The 24,932-nt window shown below is 44.2% G+C and overlaps 1 protein-coding gene across 3 annotated transcripts in view; it reads right to left on the bottom strand.

Moving 5' to 3' along the window:
* The window catches only part of PAPLN (papilin, proteoglycan like sulfated glycoprotein), a 487,850-nt gene that overhangs the window by 43,004 nt on the left and 419,914 nt on the right, over positions 1-24,932 (bottom strand). For all 3 annotated transcript variants that reach the window (XM_085627249.1, XM_085627251.1, XM_085627250.1), the window contains 3 exons: positions 12,432-12,555; positions 8,325-8,430; positions 4,856-5,549 (listed from right to left, as the gene is read on the bottom strand). In XM_085627249.1, the coding sequence (XP_085483375.1) occupies positions 4,856-5,549; positions 8,325-8,430; positions 12,432-12,555 (924 nt within the window). The remainder of the gene's footprint in view (positions 1-4,855; positions 5,550-8,324; positions 8,431-12,431; positions 12,556-24,932) is intronic.

A 24,932-nucleotide genomic window follows, 5' to 3' on the forward strand; every position in this document is an offset into this window, starting at 1 on the left:
TTGCACCATGGAGCAAGGGTGCCTGTAGTGGCACCAGGCAGCACATAGTGTGCCAGAGCAGTTAGAGAGCAAGAATGTGCCATATGTTAGTAGATATGGCGTATTCCTGCCCTCTCCATTAGCTGCAGCGCAGCAAGTTGTATTGCTGCGTTGCGCTGCATCAAATTTTGATAAATCTGCATATGTGCTGGGCACTGCAGCACACATGTAATGCACCCCTTTCTGGGGCAAATCAATGCATTCCCCCTTTTTGTATACCTGCTTCAAGTGTTAGTATTTGATGCAAAGCCAGATCTGGCTATATTAGTAGATTGGGCTTTGTGTCAAAACCTATGGGTATTTGCGACAATAGACCCCTGTAGTGCCTCCTAGATACAAAGCGGTACAAAACATTTCTTGCACTGAAAAAAGGGCACTTTTCCAGCGCAAAACACAATTTGTGCTGAATAGTAAATATCATGTGCCATTTTGCCTCAGTGGGCTCCACCACTGTAACCTTAAATATTTGTGCCCAAAGCAGACAGTGCGCTGCAAGTCGAGAAGTATGATTAAAGTAGAATGCGCCACTGAGAAGACTGGCTGGACCTGACCAAGCCACAGTCCCTTTTATTTGAGTGTTGTTCGAGCTGCACCGTCACCCTGAGAAAAGCATTTGGGGCCCCAAGACCTCTGACCCAACCTGACTCACCGTGCACCTGAGAGAGCGCCAACAAATATTGATAGACCGCCACCAATGCCGGAGACTGCCTACCAGCCAGTCCACCAGGTAGTGGCCACTGCAGCTACTGCTTTCATGGATGGGACTGGAGTGTTCATGCCCTTGCAGCCCTGCATCTTCTCCCAGAGGAGTTAGGAAGGATTAGAGACCATGTTCAGAGGGTGAAGGTGGAAAGGATTTTCATTGGTGAGCTTTGCATTCTGGGACAAAGGGGGCAATTTAGATTTCGGGGTGTGACTCATTTCTCCGCCAAGGGGATGCCACCTCCAAGTTTATAAATGACCAAGGTGGCAGTCATTTATAAAGTATTGGTAAGAACCACCATCATGGCTGTTCTTGTCAATGAATTTTGCAGTTTGGTGCAGGATTCCATCAACAGGACGAAGCTCTGCACCAGACTGTTTTACTTATTTCTTTAAAAAAAGAAAAATCCTGAAATGGTATTTTCTGTATGAAAAGAAAAAAGAAAATGCTCCCCTCGTGTGGGAATTTTCTCCCTTGTCCAGGGGAGCATTTAGCAGTTTTCACTGCTCCTTACCGTCATGGTTTTCCTGGCAGTGACGAGCAGTGAAAACTGACCCATAAATGTGCCCATCTAAATCAGGTGGGCTGAATTACTGTTCTACCTCTGACAGTTCTTACTCCACAGGGCCGACTGAGTGGTTTAATCATGGCAGGGACAGAGTAGTCTTTGTGGTGATTAAACCTATGGTCCGCCCACATCTAAATTGGCCTGGTGGACTATTATCATGGCAGTATAGATACTAGTCGCCATTGTGATGGAGTATTAATACCGCCAAGATATAAATCTGCTCCAAAGACTGTAAAACCGAGCACACAAACTCTGAGCAAGAGGGGTAGCGCTGGACCTGTGTCTGAAACCTGGTGTACCATATCTTACATTAGTTAATGGAAGATGGAGGGTAGAGGACCTTGAGCCCTAAGTACAGACCCCCCAACCTTCCATCAGTGGATAGTCATGCCTGCATATTGTAGTGTGTAATAGTTTGGTTTTGAGTTTATTAAAGTACTTTTTTTAAATATATGGTTGGACAATCAACTATTGCGCTATAAGGTGATTGCTGAGTTCTGAACTTTATGCACCTCCACACTTACCTCCCTGACAAGCCTGTGTGTCTCTACTATTGACAGTCAAGTGATGCAGAGGTTATATTTAGCCCCATTCACAGAGCCATAGTTGGACATACCCCAGGCCATCAGAGATAAATGCGCCAGCCCCCCATAGCTAATGCCCAGTAGGCCCTGTTTGCACTGTCCCCCCGGAACTGAGTCTGACACTCTTTCATCCAATTTTTCCGAATACAAAAATATTTTTTGGCAACAGGAACAAAACTGGTTGCTTGTGCCCAGTTCTGACAAACACTTTAGAAACTCAGCCTGGTGAGGGCTAGAGCACGACACGGTTGACAGGACGCCTAAGTGATGGCTTGTAGATAATGGGGCAGAGCCTGCATCCCTGCATCCTTTCTTGATCCACTGCCACAGCTGCCGTCCCATCAACGTGGTCCACAGCATCTTGACAAATGGATGCCGGCATTTTTTGGAACAAGTCTACTGCAACACTAGCTCGAAATGCCAAATTGTTTACAATGAACGTTTATGTGTTGCTAGCACAGCAATGACTATGATATTCTACATATGTACAGTTCCCTTATTCCAGCCAATGTATTGTACACACATCACAAGTTTCTGAATTTGTTTTAAGGGAAACAGGTGTACAGAAATGAACTTTCATGACTCAACTGTGTTCTTGTTCATCCAGCAGTTTTTCACGGAGCCATGACCGTCTGGTATTCCATCATTTCTTCAGATTCCCAGTGTCCTGTTCAGTCACGGCTAGAGCATTCACTTTTTAGGTCTGGCTTGACAGAGTAGCTATTTACAATACCTTTTGTTATTAATTCCTTGCTTGGTTATCATTCCATATTCAAGGAAGTGCTTCCATTGGAATGCATGAGGAAATATTTTACATCTGAAAAGAACCTCACATTCATTTTTGTATCTGCTTTATGCATTTTATAAAGAAAGCAAAGCTCTTTTGCTACTCTTTTCCTAGCATTGGCAGAGCCCATAGGTCTTACTTTAAACTGCTGAACAGCACTTGTGCATGCATGTTTTAGCTAGGGGTGGGCGATAAACTCCGCTCCGCCGGTGGAGTGCGCAGTGTTTTGCCCACTCTGCATTCTACTTGGAATGGCAAAACTCCACCAACCACCGTGTGGCAGAGTTTTTTCTCACGCGCAGCTCGACAACGTTAAGTCGGCAAGTGCGAGTGAGAATTTGCATCCCCTGGCACAATGTTTGAGCCTTGAACGCCTCCCTGCGAGATTTCTCAATGTGGACGGTCAAGGTAGGCCACGACGTTCGCGTTGAGAAAGCTGCTGGTTGAGTAGAATATCTACTCAAGTGGCAGAAAGAAGCAGCATCCTCTTGTGTGCTGTACGGTGCTGTTCGTGCTGATTCTACAACATGGAACAAACTCCCGGTGCTAAAAATCAGAGTGAGCAGCGCGACCTGCCAATTTCCACCCATTCCCAGAACTCTGAGGAATCTCGCAGAGTTTTTATTTAACTCCGCGGAATTTCGTGGAGTGAAACTCCGCCAGTTACGCCCACCCCTAGTTTTAGCTCATGAAAGCCACACCTATTTGCTTCACCTTAGCTTATAGAGACATGACATGTCATATCAACAGATAGTGGAGTACGGCACAATCATTTGTCAAACACATCGAACCCTTAACTGTTTACTCCAATCACATTCACCTCTGGTTCCTAAACAGTGACTTTTGCATGCATTTGTGAAATTCTCTTGGCAACATTGTATACGAGGTAAGACTTGTGAAGGAAATGGGTCACTTACTGCGTGGAGACACCCACATCGCAATAACAGTGGAATGACACACTGCATTTCTTTTCACTTCATTCTCGCAAATGTGAACAGGGTAGCAAAATTCAACTAAATGGCGTAGCGCAGCACTGCAAGCAGTTTAGCAGCGCCGCTCTGCATCATTTACAAAATGCAGGGAAGCGCCGTACTGACAAGAATAAGGTATACCCCTGTGGTTTCCCTTGCGATATAAAATGCTGCCTAGCTCCAGCGCAGGCACCATTGCACCATGGTGCAAGGGTGTCAGTGTTGCAGGGATGATTGTGTTTATGCAGGAAGGGACGCCTTCCTGCACAAAACAATCATTAATGACGTTTTGCTCCTTCTATGTATGCTGCAGAATGCACCACTCTAACGCCTCCTTTTTAAAGGCTTTAGAGTCTGGCACTGCCTCAGATTTATACATCCTTTTAAATCTGGGGCAGTGTCAAAAAGCCATTGGTGTTGCGTGGGTTCGCCCACAGCAACACCAATTGCACTCCACTTTGCCGCAGAAAATGGCAGCGAGGAGGCCCATATTTGCAAGGCAACTTTAAGGCACACAAAGTGGCGCATTGCCCCTGTAAATATGAAGCAGTGTATTGGCGTCACCGGAGCGTCGGGAAAAGTGATGCTCCGGTGGCGCATTGCCCTTGTAAATATGCTCTCAAGTGTCCAACCTAATGAGCGTTCGGAAACAGCTGAAAACATGGCTGTTTAACTGGTAAACTACGTTGATAGGGGCTGACCAGCCTGTTCGCCCCGCCCTTCTCTTTGCTTCCCTGTGTCTGTCAGTATGAGATTTTTAATAGTCAATATTATCCTTTGTTATGTTTTCCGACAGCAGCATGAAGCCTATGTATATGTGCACCCTATACATAAAAATTACCCTAACATAACCTAAACTAAAGTTTAAAAGTACTGAGAAACACAACTACTGTGTGTCATATGCCGCTCTTGGGTTCCTGGATATTTCCCCAAATGCACATATCTACGTTTAAAAACTGGGAAGTAGATAAAGAGCATCCTGATTGGACTATCCCAAGACATCCATGACAAACCCAATGCTGCTCTGGGGCACATGATAATACTGCCTCAACTTTATCCATAGGGAAGGAGCTGAAGATTTGCAGAAGCCCAAATGAATCTCTATTACAGGAGCCACCAACCTGCCTGCGTAGCAAAAGCATGGATTACAAGGAGGGCACAGGGTTGGGCACTAAGCACGATAAAGAGATGTAAACACCTTACCTGTAAACAGAAGGCTGATTAGGAGCCACACCTTCGTGGGGCCTCCCCCCTTCTGCTCGTGTGACCATTTCTTCTTCTAATGGATTCTTGTGAGGCCTGCCTTCGCGATGGCGGTGGCGGCCAGTGATGACTTTCCACCTTTCTGTTTGGTCGGAAGTGCCCACCTCTCCTGGCCCAGGTTGCCTTCCTCCATTGGCTATCCTAGTCTCTACGATAGATTGGTCATAATCCCCAGACTGAGGTTTTCTGCCATCAAAGAGCCTTGCTTCTCCACTGGTGGTGTGGTGGGACTCACTTCTTCCACCTTGGCTGCCGTCCACATAAATGATCCTCCTTGACTCGTCTCTCTCATGGTGACGTCCTGTGTCTTGACCGCCTGACTCGACCTCAGCCCTGTGTTCTGTGTGGTGGTGGTGGTGGGAGGTGTGATGTCCTCGGTGTCTCCCCCCTTGCTCTTGTGATGTCAGCTCCACTCTCACCTGTTCTTTGTCATAGGTGTGCTGCACACTCATTCCGGCAGCACCCCCGCATGCGCTTACACACTCTTCCTCAGAAGCAAAGTTGTTCTTGTTGCCATGGCATCCACCGTACCAGAATCGGTTGCATTTCCCAACGTCGGGCACAAAATACCACCGTGTCGTCCAATCTGCACAAGGTCCAAGGGCACTTACCAGCAGGCACCTAACAGGGTAAGCTGTGGATAAACCAGAAAGGGCAGATGGATTAGGTACCGCATCGAATTATGGAGCAGAGAAAGCAGCAAAGTAACCGGGCTTCAACCTACACTACCTCAACGGACAACCCTCTCTTGTGAATGTCATTGTAGACCTTTGCGTAACAATGTCCACCTATGTTGTGAGCGCCTATGACACTGATGATCATCGCAGCAGGGACTCTAAAGGTTGGCAGTGTTCTGAAGCTCAGCAATGGCCCCCTAGTGCTGCTACGCCCTTCCTTCCTGTTTAGGCACCTCTCCCAGGGCTCCATCACCCCTCACTTTAAACATATTTGACAGGGGAGAAGGGATGGTTGGATCGGTGGAGTGTCCCTCTTGTTGGGAGGCAGCTAAGAATAGCCACAGCTTTAGTGCACGTTGCGCTGCCACTCGCCGAAACAAGCGACCGATTGAGAACTAACAGGTACATGTCTCACCCACAGCTTAAATTATGTGATAAAACATTTTCTAGAGGAGGTAGGGTGAAAGGGACAGTGTTACAGATCAAATGAATTGTAACATAAGACTGTACCGTTAATTTCATCTTCAAACCTCACAAAAGCATTTAAGGGTTTGGAGTTAAAAAGTCCTATGAATGTTTGTTGTATAAAAAAGTTGAGGTTAAAAAGTAGTGTGGTATGTGTGGTAACTCCTATTGCAGTTAAGAGGTTCTGTCAGCTAAAACCGCCCTCCCACAGTTTCCCAATGATAAAATGCAGTAGATTAGGCGTTTTCGAGTGAAAAATGCCTTATGATTATTGCCATATCTAGACATTTGGTGCTTTAATTACCAAAACCCACGTTATTCCCCTTTTTTGGGGACAAACCCCTAATTGGCAGTTCTTTTTCTGACTTGATAAATCCTGACCCAGGGGAGTTGGATTTAGTTTAGCACAAAAAATATTTGCCTATACACTGGGCAACTCAGAATGATGGATATAATGTTAATAATTTCAAATTAGTTGTGTTTGGCATATCAAAATTATTTATGTTCATTATTTGAAAGGGCCATGCTGTGGTGCCTATTGTTAGAGATTGTAGAGATGCAGGACTACACACTGCATCCCTACACCAGATGCACTTTTTAAGCACTTATTGCCAAGGGTTGGTGTATGGATTTAGTTACAGTAAGGGAAAGGGTTAACTTTAGGATAAGGGCGTAGGTTAGTGGAAGAGTTAGGGTTTGGGTAAGGCTAGTGCAAGGGATGGGAAATGTGAAGCATGTTATTATGATTAGGGTGGGATTAGGTTTAGTTTAAGGATTAGGGTTAGAGCAATGGCTTGAGTATGGAATGGTTGTAAGCGTTAGGGTAAGAAATGGAGGTAAGAGTACAAAGGGATGGGTTAGTGGAAGGGGTTAGAGCTAGGATAAGCGTAGCGAAAGACATGGCGATGGAGTTAGGGCCTAGGAAGGAGATTGTGTTTAAGTATACGGTTATGGTTAGGGCTAAATTAGGTTTAGCCTTAATTCTACGGTTAGAGAAATATTAAGAGTATAGAACGGTGTAAGAGTTAGGGTACAGGGTTGAGTTAGGGATGGAGTTAGGATTAGGGTATGTATGGGATGGGTTAGGGGAAAGGTTAGGGTAGGATTAAATAGAGCAAGGGATGGGATGAGATTAGGGTACGGGACGGAGCTAGTGTGAAATAGAGGGTTATGGTTAGGGTCAGATTAGATTTAGGACTAGGTTTAACGTAACAGTAAGAGTATAGATAATATAAGAATTAAAATTAAGAGTTAAGCAAGAGGTTTGGGTTGGAGATTGAGTTAGGATTAGGAGAAGGAATGGGTTAGTGTTGCGTGTACTGTTAGGGTTAGTGAAAGATTAGGTTTAAGGGTGGTATCAAGGATTAGGGTAAAGAATGCCGTAGATCAGGGTTAAGTAAGGGTAAACAATAGGGTAAGGATTAACGCGGAAGGGTTATTGTTGAAGTGACTATTAAGGGTTAGGTTAAGTATTACATTGTAACAAAAGTGTGAAGGTGGTAAAATACATTTTTTATCATTACATTTCTTTCTATTTCACATTGAACTATATATGTGAACCATTACTTTTTGCCACACATTTTCAAAATCACTACATTTTCGATCCTAATTTTTTCAATGAGACTTTGCTTTACATACACTCATGTTATTTCATTCCTTGGGCTTGGGTATGGTTTATGCAAGAATTCAAATTCCTGATCCCTAGCAGTCTAGCACTTCCTGCACAGCAGTCAGTCTCTTGAGATCCTGGGAGTTTAAAAGCACATCATTCCACGACCCTGCTATCTTAAAGGTTTTAAAAAACAAAATCAGCCATTTTTTAACACTTGACAAGAAGGATTATTTCCTGAGCTTCAGGGAAATTGCTGAAGTTCATGTTCTAAATTATAATTTAGCTTCGAGGTTAAAATATCAAGTTAAACCAGCTTGCCTGTGTGACCCTGCTCACAAATCATTTACTGCGGGTGGACAGGCACACCTGTACAATTTACACCTGAAAGATCATTTTTGACATCAGAGCTGCTAAACGTCCTTGGCATGTTTTTGTGAAAAACAACCCTGACTGTCACATCTCTTCTCCTTTGACCCTGTGACCAATTGCATAACAGGAGGTTGCATTATGGGATGTCTAGACTATTTGCTGAATGCTGCCTTCCAAGCTGCAATGGAAGGAGAGCTTCATTTCCAAGGAGAGAGAATTACTTGGAAAGGGTTCCAAAAGGTTTGATGCAAAACTAAAGCAAATTGGTTAAAAGGAAGGCACTTACGATGGCTGGGCCGGTTGCGGCACCCCTCCCCCAGTGGGCCAGAGGCGGGCTGCGTGTTGTCATAACAACAGCCAAACTTGGAGCCCCTGCACTCCTCGGATGGGTTCTGCAAGGGAATTACATTTCAGTGACTTAAAAACAAATATGCGGTTTTAAAACACAAGGAAAGACACAACATATAAATGAAAGAATGAGAAAAAATCAAGTAAGAAACTTGTGTTCCCTGGTGTTACACAAATACAAGGGGGCAAACACAACTTCTCCTGCACGCACACTCACACATCATTTGCTAAACATCCTTCATATTGGGAGGCGCATGTTGAGAAAACCTGTGTATTTATATATCAGCAATTCCATTATAATTGTGGAGGACGAAGACATCACATTTCGTGTCAAAAATGTGAAAGTCATATTTTTTGGAAGCCTAAAAGCTGTCAAGTGTCAGTGTTTCGATAGAAATTAATTCCAGAACAAGGAAAAACAAGCATTGGCATAGCCAATAGGTCACGCTTTTGGGACCTTATAAGTTTTTAGCTATGCAACAGCTGCATAACTAAATACTTATAAGGTCCCAAAAGTGAGACCTATTGGCTATGCAAAGAGGTCGTGCGGCCGCGAAAGTGAAAGTGAAAGTAATCGCGGTAAAGCGCGGCGCCCGCGCACATGCACTGTAGCTCTAGGCTCTAGGCTGGCCTGGTAGCACTTTTTAGGTCTCGCCTGACCCAGCGCATGCGCTGGTCTGGCGAGACTTATTGAGAGGGCTTCAAAAAGTGCTACCAGGCCAGCCTAGAGCTACAGTGCATGTGCGCAGGCGCACGCCGCGCTTGACCGCGATTACTTTTACTTTCGCAGCCGCTCTGATGTTTGATCGCGATCACTCTCACTTTCGCGGCGCAGGGCCGTTTGGCATAGCCAATAGGTCTTGCTTTTGGGACCTTAGAAGTATTTAGTCATGCAACTGTTGCATGGCTAAACACTTATAAGGTCCCAAAGGCGAGACCTATTGGCTTTGCCAATGCTTGTTGGAGCCCTCTCAATAAGTCTCGCCAGACCAGCGCATGCGCTGGGTCAGGCGAGACCTAATGAAACCCAGTAGCTTGATCTGATGCCAGGAGTCCCAATGTTTTACATTGTTTTGCCACTGAAAAGAGTTTTCGGGCATCATGCTAGCCTACCTGGACCTAATGTGTTGTATTGTACACAAATAATGTGTTTCACACCCTTGGAGAATTTGTGACCGCGGTATGGTCTGCGTCAAGATCCTGTGCGCCCTTCGTAATGTGTGGTTGCAAGGGTATTCTGCAATACCATAGGAGTTTTTGTGGCAGCACTATGGTGTGCATCGGGTTCCAGTGCGCCCTTTGTAATGTGTGGTTGCAAGGGTATTCTGTAATACCATAGGAGTGTTTCTGACAGTGCAGCTGTTTGCATCAAATACCTGTGCGCCCTTCGTAGTGTGTGGTTTCAAGAGTATTGTATCACACCATCGGAATGTTTGTGACAATGCTATGGTTTGCATTGGGTTCCCGTGTGCCCTTTGTAGTGTGTGGTTGCAAGGGTATTCTGTAATACCATAGGAGTGTTTGTGACAATGCTATGGTTTGCTTTGGGTTCCTGTGTGCCCTTCGTAGTGTGTGATTGCAAGGGTATTCTGTAATACCATAGGAGTGTTTGTGACAATGCTATGGTTTGCTTTGGGTTCCAGTGTGCCTTTTGTAGTGTGTGGTTGCGAGGGTATGGTACCACACCATAGGAGTGTTTCTGACAGTGCTGCTGTTTGCATCAAATACCTGTGCGCCCTTCGTAGTGTGTGGTTGCAAGGGTATTCTGCAATACCGTAGGAGTGTTTGTGACAATGCTATGGTTTGCATCGGGTTCCTGTGTGCCCTTTGTAGTGTGTGGTTGCAAGGGTATTCTGTAATACCATAGGCGTGTTTGTGACAATGCTATGGTTTGCATCAGGTTCCTGTGCGCCCTTCGTAGTTTATGGTTGGAAGGGTATTCTTTAATACCATAGGAGTGTTTGTGACAATGCTATGGTTTGCATCAGGTTCCTGTGCGCCCTTCGTAGTTTATGGTTGGAAGGGTATTCTGTAATACCGTAGGAGTGTTTGTGACAATGCTATGGTTTGCATTGGGATCCTGTGTGCCCTTTGTAGTGTGTGGTTGCAAGGGTATTGTAACACACTCTTGGAGAGTTTATGACAACACAAGGGTTTGCGTTGGGTTACAGTGCGCCCTTTGTATTGTGTGGTTTCAAGAGTATTGTATCACACCATCGGAGTGTTTGTGACAATGCTATGGTTTGTATCGGGTTCCAGTGTGCCCTTTGCAGCTTATCGTTGCAAGGGTATTGTATAAATGCAAAAAAGGGGCAACTGTTCCTATTGTAAGAGAGATGAATAGTGAAAAGTATAGCTGCCAAAGAGCCCTCTTGCGGGGCCCATGGGGCAATGCAGTGCCGGCTTCACGAAGAGCTGAGCCCTATGATGAAGCATGACACCCATTCGGTGTTTGAGGGCTCAATCCTCCAAAAAGGAATCCCCCCTCTCAAATGATTGATTTTCCATCTACACTTTCACTATTTATCACTCTTTCAATAGGAACAGTTACCCCTGTTTTGTATTCATACATTGCTTAATGGGAGCAGGGATTATGGAACTTTAACCTGCTCCTAGTCCCCCTTTTTTTGATTGGATGAAAGGTTATTGTATCACACTCTTGGAGAGTTTGTGACAACGCCATGGTTTGCATTGCGTTCCTGTACGCCCTTCTTAGAGTGCGGTTGCGAGGGTATTGTATCACTTTCTTGGAGAGTTTGTGACAACGCAATAGTTTGCATCAGGTTCCTGTGCGGCCTTGTAGTGTGCGGTTGCGAGGGTATTGCACCACACTCTTGGAGAGTTTGTGACAACGCTATGGTTTGCATTGGGTTCCTGTGCGTCCTTCATAGTGTGCGGTTGCGAGGGTATTGTATCACAGTCTTGAAAAGTTTGTGACAATGCCATGGCTTGCATCAGATTCCTGTGCGTCCTTGTAGTGTGCGGTTGCGAGGGTATCGTATCACAGTCTTGGACAGTCTGTGACAACGCTATGGTTTGCATCGGATTCCTGTGCGCCCTTTGTAGTGTGCGGTTGCGTGGGTATTGCATCACAGTCTTGGAGAGTTTGTGACAACACTATGGTTTGCATCGGATTCCTGTGCGCCCTTTGTAGTGTGTGATTGCGAGGGTATCGCATCACAGTCTTCTAGAGTTTGTGACAACGCTATGGTTTGCATCGGGTATTGTTTGTAGTTTGGCCTGTGCGGGACATGTTGGAGCAGGAGCATGAAGTCTGATGACACGGTGTAGGTACAGTGCACTGAATGTTACTGCACATAAGCATGGGAGAGTGTGAGAATGTGATACACACCCTGTCCCAGGGACTTTCAGGGTAGATCATGCTGTTTAGCCAGTTTCAAATTTACCTAGAAGTGATATATGCCTCCGATTTCTGTTGTTATTTTCTGGTGGTAAAAATAGTCCAAAATACCTTAACTGAAACCTGGGCAGTAGCAGGGGAATCTCTCCTCATCACCTGGTCATGTCTTTCAATTCTGCATTACAGATACTAACACAGCCCACCAATAACATAGGTTAATGTCAGGCTAGCCAGACCAATGCCTAACCAACCATCAAAGGGGCAAATTACTTGCAGTGCGGGTACTGGTTTACGAGGGCATCTGTGCAGCAAGAAGCCAGAATCTGTATTTTTATTTCACAGGTGAACAAACGATAAGCAGGTGTGAAGTTGGGAAGATTTCCTTTAGTAAACCTCCATATGACTGAAAACAAATCCTGTAAAAATGGGTTTCGCAAGTGACTGCAGAACCCACTTTTTAAAGAACAAAACTTCTCTTCAATTAAAGTTTTTGTTGAGAAATCCTTGGGAGAATCTTTGTTGGGCAGGAGGTTTTGTCACAGAGCAAGTTTTGCAAAGCTGACAAACTTCAAGAATCTTCACTCAGGAAACGAGATAAGCTTAGATGCCGCTGCTCAAAGTGGGATGTCCAAAACCTCCACTATGAGTTCTACAGAAGATAGAGTGAGACATATAGCTACTTACAACTGGAGAGGCGTCTTCCTCTGCCCGCTCATTCCTGCTGACATAATCATCGCTGTACAGCTGTGGGCATCCTGCATTGTCCGGGCCGCGGGCTGCTGTGATCCCGTCGGGACAGCATCCATACCTGCAACGCAAAGAACCTTAAGTCAATGGAGGGTGCAATATACATCCAACCCACAAACCTCATTCCGCAGTCTTTTGCTTCGCTGATCTAGCTGCCATTGGTGTCTACCACCACTGATTAGTCTGTGATGATGCTAATATTGTCAACAATGGCAGGGTTAGCAGGAATGGGCTTTGCCTAGAAGATTCTGATCAGGCCTGATAGAGGACTTTAGGGGTCCCTAGACAAAAGAAAGCCTTGTTTACTGTTTGCGGGTGGTTCCTTAGGGCCTGATTTAGAGTTTGGCGATGGGGTTACTCTGTCACAAACGTGACGGTTATCCTGTCCACAGCATCACGATCCCATTATATCCTATGGGAATCGTAATACAGTGGACGGGATATCTGTCACGTTTGTGACGGAGTAAGCCCTCCGCCAATCTCTAAATCAGGCACTTAGTCTCTACTGTGATGCCGTAGGGCAAGGACTTCTGTTCAATTTCTAGAAAGATGAGATAAAGAAGTCTCTGCCCTAGTCGAGGGATGGTGTTGTACAGTAATAGTAACGCGAGGACTTTCGATGTCATTGCTCCTGTTGGGCGAATATGCTTTATAAAGTGTAAGGACAGAAAACCTTCTAGAGAAAGGAATGAAACCCTCACAGTTCATTGTGCCATGAAAGAGCTAGTGATCAATGTAATGACATCAAAGAGTGTGATATTTGGCAATACATTAATTGTGCACTTTGGTATTTTACCTTTAGCATCAACCAAGGGACCTGGGCAAAAGAATTGTGCGACCAGTAATGCGCATTGCTGTTTTTGTCACAGTATGCATCTTTTTATGTTTATTTGTATATCAGTCTTAGCAACGAGTGGCATAACCTGCACAGCCTGAAAAGGTACATGTGCATGTTATGGATGTACTGCTTCTTTGCTGTGTGTGTGATGCTGCAGTCATAGAAGTAATCCCAGCCGTGGCCCGTGCAGGTAAGAGCGGTGGGGCCAGGTGGGTTGAGGGGATTTCGACAGACAATGACAATGGAAAACTGATTATTTATTTAATTTTGCCCCCTCCCCCCCACCTGGCCCCACCGCTCTTACCTGCATGGGCCGCGGCTGTGTAATCTCACATATTCTTTGTTTATTTATCGAATGAGTCTCCACACTAGTGGATGTGAGGAGAAGAGCAAGAGAATCAATCCTACCTGGTCACAGATAGCAGATATTTACAAGAAAATATGGAAAATGTGTTCTTATCCTTTTAATGCAAGAGGTAGGGTCCATAAGTTGAGATCCTGATCTGCAAATCTTAGCAACTGAAGACATTGCTTTAGCATTCTTTGAAGATAAATAAGATGGATCACATTTACTTTGAGGGACGATATATCCTAATGCTGATTTATAAGTTATCTTAGCTACTCCGCAAAGCCTTGTGGGTAAGACAGTCTTGAAGAGGCCGTAGGCCTGAGAACTGTGGACATTAAAGGAAAAATAATCTGGGGACCTTATTCCGTGTAGCTTGAAGACAGGCAAGGATGATTCGATGAAAGCGATGTAGGGTCTGGAGACAATTGCACCGATAGGGGATGCTCTGCAGTAGGACACGAGAAACGGCATGGCGTTGAATGCTACATTAAAATGCTAATGAGGCTTATTTGTCATGAGGGCTTTGGGTTTTAAGCCCAGAATGGTCTCATGTATGTCATACCTTTGGGGTGTATTTGTATCCTTGTCGTCTTGTGTGTATAATGAAGGTACGGTATTTCAGCTACTCATGGAGGGTGGGTTGTAGTAATCCCATATGCAGGCTCGTGTACATCAAGGGTGAGAGTCGTAGCCTCAGGAGCAGTGTAGTATCTCATGGGGGGAGGAGTGGTGTGGTCGCCCTAGATGGAATCTCCTATACAACCTTGGGCAGGCTGTTGTGGCCTCATATGGGCCTTGTGTCTGTCACAAGGGGATTTGTAGTCTCATGTGGGGTCTTGTGATCATCATGAGGGGAGTTTGCCGCCTCAGGTAGACGCTAAAGGACATCATCAGGGTTATTTTCGCCTCAGTTGAGGTTGTGTGAACTTCTTGATTTCAAATAATTTTTATTTGCTGGCTTCACATGTGCATAAACGTTTTTGTGCTCTAGTACTGATTATTTTGTTGTGTTCATATTTTTGGTTTAACATTTTATTTAATATCTGTGGATCGTTCTTAAGTATGTGCATCTTCTCTAGGTCAGATATTTCCTTCTCTAATGTGTGTAGTTTCCCATTTGCTTCTTTGTTCATATTTGATTTGATTTTTATTACAACTCCCCTAATTGTAGTTTTCAGCGCTTCCCATCTAGTGCGATGCGGTCTCGTTTTCCTTATTTTCTAACATGTCGTTTTTAATTGCTTCTTCAATGAAAATATTGTTCTGTGTTGTGGTGAGGATATCATTGTTGAATCTCCATAGGGGTTCTCTTAGTGGTGGGTTGAGTCTGTAATAGTTAGGGTGATGCAGGAGTGTGAGTTATGTGGATAAGAATAAAATGTGTAGTCTCTTTCTGCCGGGTTTTGTAACCTCCATGTGTCTATCATATTAAATTTACTGCAAAGATTCTTGAGAGCTTTATGTGCCTTATTTTGTCTGAAATGACATGTAGAGTTCCTGTCTAAATCGGGGTCCAGTGTGAGGTTAAAGACCCCCAGGCTGAGTGTGGCTGTATCGGGGATCAATTTGATTTGCTCCGCTAAGTCCCTCCAAAATTCCGGATCACCATTTGTGGGAGCATAAATGTTAGGTATGTAGAAATCAGAGTTGAGTTTAGCTAATTTTGTGATAACCCATCTCCCTTGCTTGTCAGCAGTGTGTGATATTAAATCTGTCCTGGCGTTCCTGGATATCATTGTTAGGACTCCATTTTTCTTGCCTGCTGCAGCGCGACACGCCACATCTGTAAATTGGTGACCTTTAAAAGAGTTGGCTAGGTTGGTGTCTAGTTTTGCCTCTTGCAGGAGGGTTATGGCTGCCCTTTGCTTATTGATGTAGTCGAAAATCCTTTTACTTTTGACCGGATGGTTAAGGCCTTTAACATTCAGTGATATTATTTTAATATTTTGTTGGGTTTGAGATGTCGTATTGTTGTTGTATGAAATCCACGACCAGTAATTTCATTGGTTTGTCATCTTTAGAACATAATCGAGATACGGCATGTTCTGAAATGGAGGCTACCGACAGCTTTGTATCGCCTAATTCTGAGTATTTCATGGGAGATTTGTGTGAGTGAGGATACAAAGTAGGGAACAGCTGCAGAAGAGTCTCTATTGTACGACCATTTTGTGTATGTACATTTTGGATTAGCGTCATTGGTTAAAGGGAAACAAGAGAAAATATGTATAAAACCAAAATTAAAGCACAAACAACAGGATAGTAAAAATACAAACCCTTCCCTCCCCTGCTCCCCCCTTATACTTCCCTTCCTCCCTCTAATAGAAGCGGTAGACATGGCGATAGCAGGAGACGCCTTCCTCTCGGAGACGCACCTATAAATGGAAAGTACTAGCACTGCTACGGATCTAAACTATTAGTAGTGCTGAATAAAAGCCTGTCTGTGGTCAAGTGAATGATACTTGCTCTAACACAACATATAAAGACTATGAGAACATGGTTCTACGAAAAACCAAGAATACAGACTGTTCATCTGCTCTAACCTGCCAATTTCAGACTGCATTACTATAGCTCTATTGAACTTTCATTTATAACTCGTATAACAGTTTCCTAGAGAGGAGCATGTAGACATATATCAACAATATTGCGCGGATTTTATATCCCATGACCACGGTTATCTCTGTTGCAAACTATTTCAATGTGTGGGATCATGTTGCCCCTAGAGCTATGAGTTAAAACTGAGTATAGCACATTACATAATCAATTATAAACAATTATAAACAACTTTAGGACTGTTAGAAACCAAAAGAGAGCTTCCTTATCTTCCTTAGCTTCTTTAGCGTCCTAAGTATCATTTACGCCCACCAATGCACCAAGGAAAACAGCTTTTTAATCATGGGCAATTATTCGGTTTGAAGTCTTGAAGATGTGTGTTCCTAGTCAGCTTCTTAAAGATCATGGTTTAGGTTTTACTGCCGGGTCTTTTCGTACGGAAGTATCCATTGTATGATCTACGGTGTCATCTAGAAATTTCTTGAGAGCATCACACTCTGGGAAGAGGTGAGGAGCGCCTTGTACTACTACTCGATACCTTGCAGGTCCCACAAAGGAGAATTGGTAACCTAAAGACCTCCGTCTGGGACTGGGGGCAAGAAAGCCTTTCCTTGTATCCACTGTTGCCTTGGAGTAGTCTTGTGCTATGAAGATTGTATTGTTACCCCAAAGATCATGTTGGTTCTTTCTCATACAGGACAGGATAACTTCAACGTGTTGGTATCTCAAACGTTTGCTTACAATGGGTCTAGGGTGAGTTTGATTCAGCACCCTCCTGGTGTGGACCTTGTGGGCTCTATCAAATTCCAGAGGTTTTTCAAAGGACAACCTAGTAATTTGTGGTAGCCATTTTTTAAGGAAGGTAATACATGATTCCGCTTCGCCTTCACTCCCCTCCGGTATGCCAAAAATACATAAATTCCCTCTTCTGTTCCTGTCCACAAATTCTGATATCTGTTTGGAGAGCAGGTGTGTGGTGGAATCAAGTTTTGCTACTGTCTTTGTCGATTTGGACATCCCATCCTCTAGTTGACTTATTCTGCTTTCTGCTTCTGCAATTCTATTGTTGGTCTCTCTGATGTCCTTACGGATTGTAAATATCTCATTTTGCATGATATCAGTGTTCTCTTTGGTGGATTTTGCCAAGTCATGAACCTCAGCTAATTTAAGATTGTTTCCATTGTGGTGCTGATATCTTATTTGTTTTTGACCGGTGAGTCCTGATTCGGCAGATCGGCTTTCACTCTCTTAAGGTTTGTTTTATTTTATTTTCAGCCATCTTTGTGTATTTGTGTTTCCTTGTATGGCTGGTTCGCATTAACCTGCATGCAGCTTGTCAGGGAAGACTTATCTGTCTTATCGCGAGAGATATGTGACTGTTAGATGGTCCTTATGCGTAACATAGGAGATCAATGTGAGACCAACATTTGATCCATCTGCCATCAAGATTAGATTAGTTTTGCGTCTCACTGTCCCGATTCCTGGTATCTTACCATGCATTGGTCCTCCTGTGCAGTGTCATAAATTAATAGAGTTCTCAAAGTTGTTAAAGCTGTCAGTGGTAGTGTTATTGTGGAGTGTGATGTACTACTCTGGAAAACTGAGTTAGGATCGTTAGATAGTGAAACTCTTCAAATCTCTTGAAACCTGACTCCCGACCCAGTCGGATATAGTGTAAGCAGAGCTTAATGGTAAGAGTCTTTGTTCTGGGTTTACAAGTCCCTTATCTCAGTGGAGCATCAGGTTCTATAAGCTCCTTGTTCCAGTGGAGATCCCTTATATGTCACCTCAGGCATCCATTACAGAGTCAGGCAGACATGTCTCTAAATCACACCTTATTTATCATTACTTGTACCAATATAGTTACCTCTATGAAGAGACTTTAACAAAAAGAATTCCGTTTTTGGTCTCCTAATTCGTTATAGTCACAAATCAATCGTAGCGTCACTGAGCATACAACCAGCAGGTAGTTGTTAAGTAGGATGCTTGCACTTAGCCGCCATATTGGAGTCAGGCACACCATGCGGCCCCCATGCAGTCAGAGACCCAAGAAGTGTTAACGGCTCCTTAATACTATCGGATGACGGAAAGAGTTAAGAGTCTTACTTGTCTCTTCTGTATAGCCTTCTCTCTGTCGCTCTGTTTTTGTTTGTAGAAGTAGACCTCCTAGTTAGCGGCATATTGCGGAGCTCGGCCACGCGATTCGGCCTGTGGTGGGTGCTGCACAGATTCGGGGCCAGAATGCTGTAATTGAAGACTCTCATTGACACTTCATGATCTTCTTTCTTTTAGTAACCTTGATCTGCTCGTTTTTCGGGTCGTAGTGTTTCGTAGACGGCGAAACGATGAAAAGCACCTTCCTCCGACACAGAGCTGCGGGCCCACGCCGCCATCTTCCTTGTGCTCCAAGCCAGTTTTGAGCACTTCTTAAAGTTAGTGGGTTGTAGCTCAGATGGAACCTCATATATGTCATGATCGTTGGGTTTCTACACTGCAGTGGGGGACTGGATAAACCAGTGGAAGGGGTCCCCATCAAGCTCCCAGAAGGAAGGTGGGACGGAATCTCAAATACATTATGAAGGCTGGCTTTATAATCTCAGATGGACAGCCTTGTGTTTTGAACAGAGTGGAGATGGAGCTTTAAACGCTAACACTGAGGATTATCAGTAAAAAGTAAAAATACTTTTTACTAACTACAAACCATATGTGGCAGGGAGTTATGACCATTAATTGTAGCACATAAGTGCTCTTTTGCTGGAAATGCTTCCAGCAAAAATTGAGGTTCGGGCAGGTGTAGAAGACACACACTAGTAAAACCCATTAATTAATCACACTCAATAAAACCTGGCCATGTGCAAAGTATTGAACTGATAATTCTATACTTGTATGTGCATTATATATATATATATATATATATATATATATATATATATATATATATATATATATATATATATATATATATATATATATATATATATATATATATATATATATATATATATATATATATATATATATATATATATAAGCTCAATGGGGAGTGTCCAACAACGAGCCGCACTCTACTCAGGTACGCTTTTCCCCAAACAGCATTTATTGGTATGGACAGGCAGGCTCGCAGTAAGTGAGGCAGTTGACAGTAGCCCAACGCGTTTCAAGACATTTCTCTTCCTCAGGGGCGTGACGGTCAAAGAGAGCATGACAGACTCCAACTTCCTTTAAAGCGATATCGCACACCATGATTGGTCGCTCTGAATGAGACAGTGCGTTGCATTGTGGTTGTTGAAGTTAAATATTTCCACAAATGGATGCTCTCGCAATTCCTGCTAATTAGAAGCTCTAACATGAGCCCTGACGAGCTTGGCTGTCCTCAATCCATTTTCTGAGTCCCACATAGCGAGCCCAAGATTCCTCCGAGCTCGTGGCCCCGAAGCTTTCGGGTGGTGCATGGCTCAGCGGCAGGACGGCCGCTATACATGAAGCTCAATGGGGAGTGTCCAACAACGAGCCGCACTCTACTCAGGTACGCTTTTCCCCAAACAGCATTTATTGGTATGCACCACCCAAAAGCATCGGGGCCACGAGCTCGGAGGAATCTTGGGCTCGCTATGTGGGACTCAGAAAATGGATTGAGGACAGCCAAGCTCGTCAGGGCTCATGTTAGAGCTTCTAATTAGCAGGAATTGCGAGAGCATCCATTTGTGGAAATATTTAACTTCAACAACCACAATGCAACGCACTGTCTCATCCAGAGCGACCAATCATGGTGTGCGATATCGCTTTAAAGGAAGTTGGAGTCTGTCATGCTCTCTTTGACCGTCACGCCCCTGAGGAAGAGAAATGTCTTGAAACGCGTTGGGCTACTGTCAACTGCGTCATTTACTGCGAGCCTGCCTGTCCATACCAATAAATGCTGTTTGGGGAAAAGCGTACCTGAGTAGAGTGCGGCTCGTTGTTGGACACTCCCCATTGAGCTTCATGTATAGCGGTCGTCCTGCCGCTGAGCCATGCACCACCCGAAAGCATCGGGGCCACGAGCTCGGAGGAATCTTGGGCTCGCTATGTGGGACTCAGAAAATGGATTGAGGACAGCCAAGCTCGTCAGGGCTCATGTTAGAGCTTCTAATTAGCAGGAATTGCGAGAGCATCCATTTGTGAAAATATTTAACTTCAACAACCACAATGCAACGCACTGTCTCATCCAGAGCGACCAATCATGGTGTGCGATATCGCTTTAAAGGAAGTTGGAGTCTGTCATGCTCTCTTTGACCGTCACGCCCCTGAGGAAGAGAAATGTCTTGAAACGCGTTGGGCTACTGTCAACTGCCTCATTTACTGCGAGCCTGCCTGTCCATACCGATAAATGCTGTTTGGGGAAAAGCGTACCTGAGTAGAGTGCGGCTCGTTGTTGGACACTCCCCATTGAGCTTCATGTATAGCGGCCGTCCTGCCGCTGAACCATGCACCACCCGAAAGCATCGGGGCCACGAGCTCGGAGGAATCTTGGGCTCGCTATGTGGGACTCAGAAAATGGATTGAGGACAGCCAAGCTCGTCAGGGCTCATGTTAGAGCTTCTAATTAGCAGGAATTGCGAGAGCATCCATTTGTGGAAATATTTAACTTCAACAACCACAATGCAACGCACTGTCTCATCCAGAGCGACCAATCATGGTGTGCGATATCGCTTTAAAGGAAGTTGGAGTCTGTCATGCTCTCTTTGACCGTCACGCCCCTGAGGAAGAGAAATGTCTTGAAACGCGTTGGGCTACTGTCAACTGCCTCATTTACTGCGAGCCTGCCTGTCCATACCAATAAATGCTGTTTGGGGAAAAGCATACCTGAGTAGAGTTCGGCTCGTTGTTGGACACTCCCCATTGAGCTTAATGTATAGAGGCCGTCCTGCCGCTGAGCTATGCACCAACCGAAAGCATCGGGGCCACGAGCTCGGAGGAATCTTGGGCTCGCTATGTGGGACTCAGAAAATGGATTGAGGACAGCCAAGCTCGTCAGGGCTCATGTTAGAGCTTCTAATTAGCAGGAATTGCGAGAGCATCCATTTGTAGAAATATTTAACTTCAACAACCACAATGCAACGCACTGTCTCATCCAGAGCGACCAATCATGGTGTGCGATATCGCTTTAAAGGAAGTTGAAGTCTGTCATGCTCTCTTTGACCGTCACGCCCCTGAGGAAGAGAAATGTCTTGAAACGCGTTGGACTACCGTCAACTGCCTCATTTACTGTGAGCCTGCCTGTCCATACCAATAAATGCCGTTTGGGGAAAAGCGTACCTGAGTAGAGTGCGGCTCGTTGTTGGACACTCCCCATTGAGCTTCATATATATATATATATATATATATATATATATATATATATATATATATATATATATGCAACTATAACTCACGCGACCGCAATCCTCTGCTGATGACATATGTGTCTTTATGAAAAAAAAATATTTGTAATATATGTATAGCTAAAATTTAATGGAAGAAGACATGGGCAAATAAGTGTCTAAATACAGTATTAGCATCAGCAGAGGATTGCGGTCGCGTGAGTTATAGTTGCCTGCACTAACTATAACGGGGGAATTTCAATGGTTTTTTATCAGTAAAATGTCCGCTAACTATAACTTGTGTGAAACCTATGTTTTTTTCAGTGAATTTGCAAGGTTTTTTAAATGCTAATTCCTAACTATAACGTGTGTGAAACCTATGGTTTTTTCAGTGAAAATATATATATATATATATAGTTTATTTTTTGTACAGGGTGACAATAAGATGTGTTATAATAAAGCTAAACGTAATTAGCCAAAAATAGTAGTGTGAATGGAACACCACAACAATGATCCTTTAGCATTTAGTGAGGCAAACTGACTGTTACAGTATACCAGTCTCTAAATATGTACGCATTATGGCCATCGTTTTCTGGGGCTTATTGGATCATGCGTATGGGAAGGAGCTAGAAACTAGATAAGCATTGGCAAAGCTAATTGTTCTTGTCTATGGGTGAGCTATTGGCTTTGGCAATTGGGTGGTGTTGGGTGTTGTTGCATTGGTGGAGAGCAGCAAGTGATTAAGAAAATAAACCAAGCAGTACAAACAAATTGCCTTTCTCCTCCTACTTACAAAAGGCAAAGCCGTGCAAGATGGCTGTAAAAATCTAGTCATTTTGCAAAAGAATCAGCTTGACATACTCCACTTGTAAAAAGATCATATCATAATCAGTTGCCAGTGGCTCCTTGGTCAGAGGACTAAAAGCTCTCTGGGTTGGTTGCCTCCACTAGGCTGCTGAGATTGCAGATGGATAGTGCATGTGCCTATAAGAGCGGCTTGAAAGCCGAGCAACCTCTACCACACAAACCGAGCTGCAGGCATGCTTGAACCAACTCAGAGGGCACTTTTAAATATTTTAAGTGGGTGGAGGGCAAGAAGCAAAACAGATGAAGGGTGGGAAGGTTGGATGGATAAAAGCAAAACAGAGAGAGAGTGGGTAGGAGGGAGCGATGGATAAAAGCAAAATGGAAAGACGGTGGTAGTGATGGATCAAAGTAAAACAGACAGAGGCTGGGCTAAAAGCAGAATAGATGGGGTGGGACACAGACAGAGGGTGGGAGGGAGGGATAAAAGCAACAGAGTCAGAGTGTGGGAGGGAGGGAGGGATAAAAGCAACATACGGAGAGTGTGAGGGCTAAAACAGATAGCACCTGATTCACAGCGCGATCACTGGATTGACAACAGGAGCACACTAATAAAACTAAATCAATCTGTGCTTGGTCCATGAGCCACAGAAGGAAAAGGAAGTGACGTCTGGCAAGGGCTGCCCAATTAGAAGGCAGCAAAGAAAAGTGACAATTATGCTAACAAATGGTCAGAAATGGGTGTTTCCAAGTCCATTACTCAACACAAAATTCTTGCAAGCGAGGGCGCATGCACTAGCACATGCTTACCAAAGCGAGACCTAAAATGGTCAGGGAGTTGCACTTATTCATCATGTTACATTGATTGCCCCAGCCAGCTAACTTGTCAACAGAAACATTGTTTGTGCTTGTAAGCCTATTTGTAAGTAATGCATTTGTGGATCTCCAGCACAGCTCTCATTCACGCATCTGATTATCTGAAATGCTCTTAGGATGATGATGTTGGGCAACTCACTCATTTTGGAATGAAAGCCAAGCAGAGGTAGGCAGAGATAATGATGCAGGCCTAGGGTAGACGACGCGTGACAAAGCTTCTTCCTGACTTTTTATGTGTGTACCATTTTATAGTATGTTTCATTTTAGCAGGTTTGTCTGCTTTCAGGCTCTTCATTTTATTTTTTCTCCTCAGTCCAAACTCCTTTTCACCTGGGTACAAACTTTGCCAGCATGAGAGCCCATAGCTCTCCAAACTTTCATCAACCAGACAATCAGATTGGCTAAACGAGAAAAGTTTGTAAATTCAGCTTGTGAGGTGTCTCCCTGCAGACAAGTGGCTGCAAACTGACACAGCACACAAATAGAGCACCTCCAAAATACATAAACTGCTGACATTATGTAGATGATTATTGATACTTTCTAGTTGAACTGGCTGGCTTCTGCCATTTCCATCCCGGGTATATAAACAAACACAGTGGTTCTGTCGGGCATACGAAGTATTTCTTTGATAAAAAAAGGGGTATTTCTTTTATGTATTGATCTACAAACTTCATGAAGGGTATCCGAAATATTTAAACACCATGGAACACAAGGCTAAGAACACTGACACAAATTGGTGAGTATTCTGGTGTTTTATAAATTAAAGCATTTATATATACTCACACATTTATAAACAAGGCTGTCAAAGCAAGGTGAAACTTACAGTGGTGTGTACTAAAGTGACATTTGTGCTCAGTGGTAGGTCATGGTGCATATATTATGTACAGAGTGATTAAATCACAGTATATACAAGGGAAGAGAAGGCCAGAATATTATGAAATTCGCTATGACCATAGGAGATCTTCGACGTTTCAACCCAAACAATGCTTAATTAAGAAGTCAAGGCGGGTCTTCATCAGGACTGGCCTGGGGGAGTAGGGGATGACAGCCTATGGATAAGGAAAGTATAAATCAAGGTGTGTTCCAATAGGAAAACCATTCTTGGTACGCAAGATAGAGTTAAAGGTAAAATGGGGTGTCAACACTCACCCTTAGTAAATCACAGAATCAATCGTGATATGTCGGTCATCATTCAAACCGAACAATCGGTCTGATCTATAAGGGGGAACATATGAATATTAGAAAATGTGCTCCCTGGTCCCGCCTATAGTCGCTGGACCATGCATGTTAAAGCAAACACCCAGAGTGAACAAGCCCTCTGGGAACAACTCACCAGCCGTAGACTTGCTTTCGGCGTGGGAGATCTAAAAAGGAAACAGGATAGTGGATTTAGGTTGCAGCCCCTATGTGTCGGTAAGCGAGCTCGAGACGAACTGACCCACATTGACCGTACACAACGATCGACCCTTGGACTGACACATCCTACGTCCAGTCCTATTACGGACTCCTACTCTGAAGCATCCGCTCCCTTTGACCGTGGCGTCTCTGCTCATCGTTAACTATATCAGACCACCGTTGGAACACATTCGCTTTCCTGATTACTCTCCCGGCCATGGTCACTCTTACTCAGCCCTGAAGAGTCACGGGTTGTTCCCGTTGACGAAACACGTGTCGGCTGGTTG

Source organism: Triturus cristatus, chromosome 9 (genome assembly GCF_964204655.1).
Source record: "Triturus cristatus chromosome 9, aTriCri1.1, whole genome shotgun sequence".
In the NCBI taxonomy this organism is placed as follows: domain Eukaryota; kingdom Metazoa; phylum Chordata; class Amphibia; order Caudata; family Salamandridae; genus Triturus; species Triturus cristatus.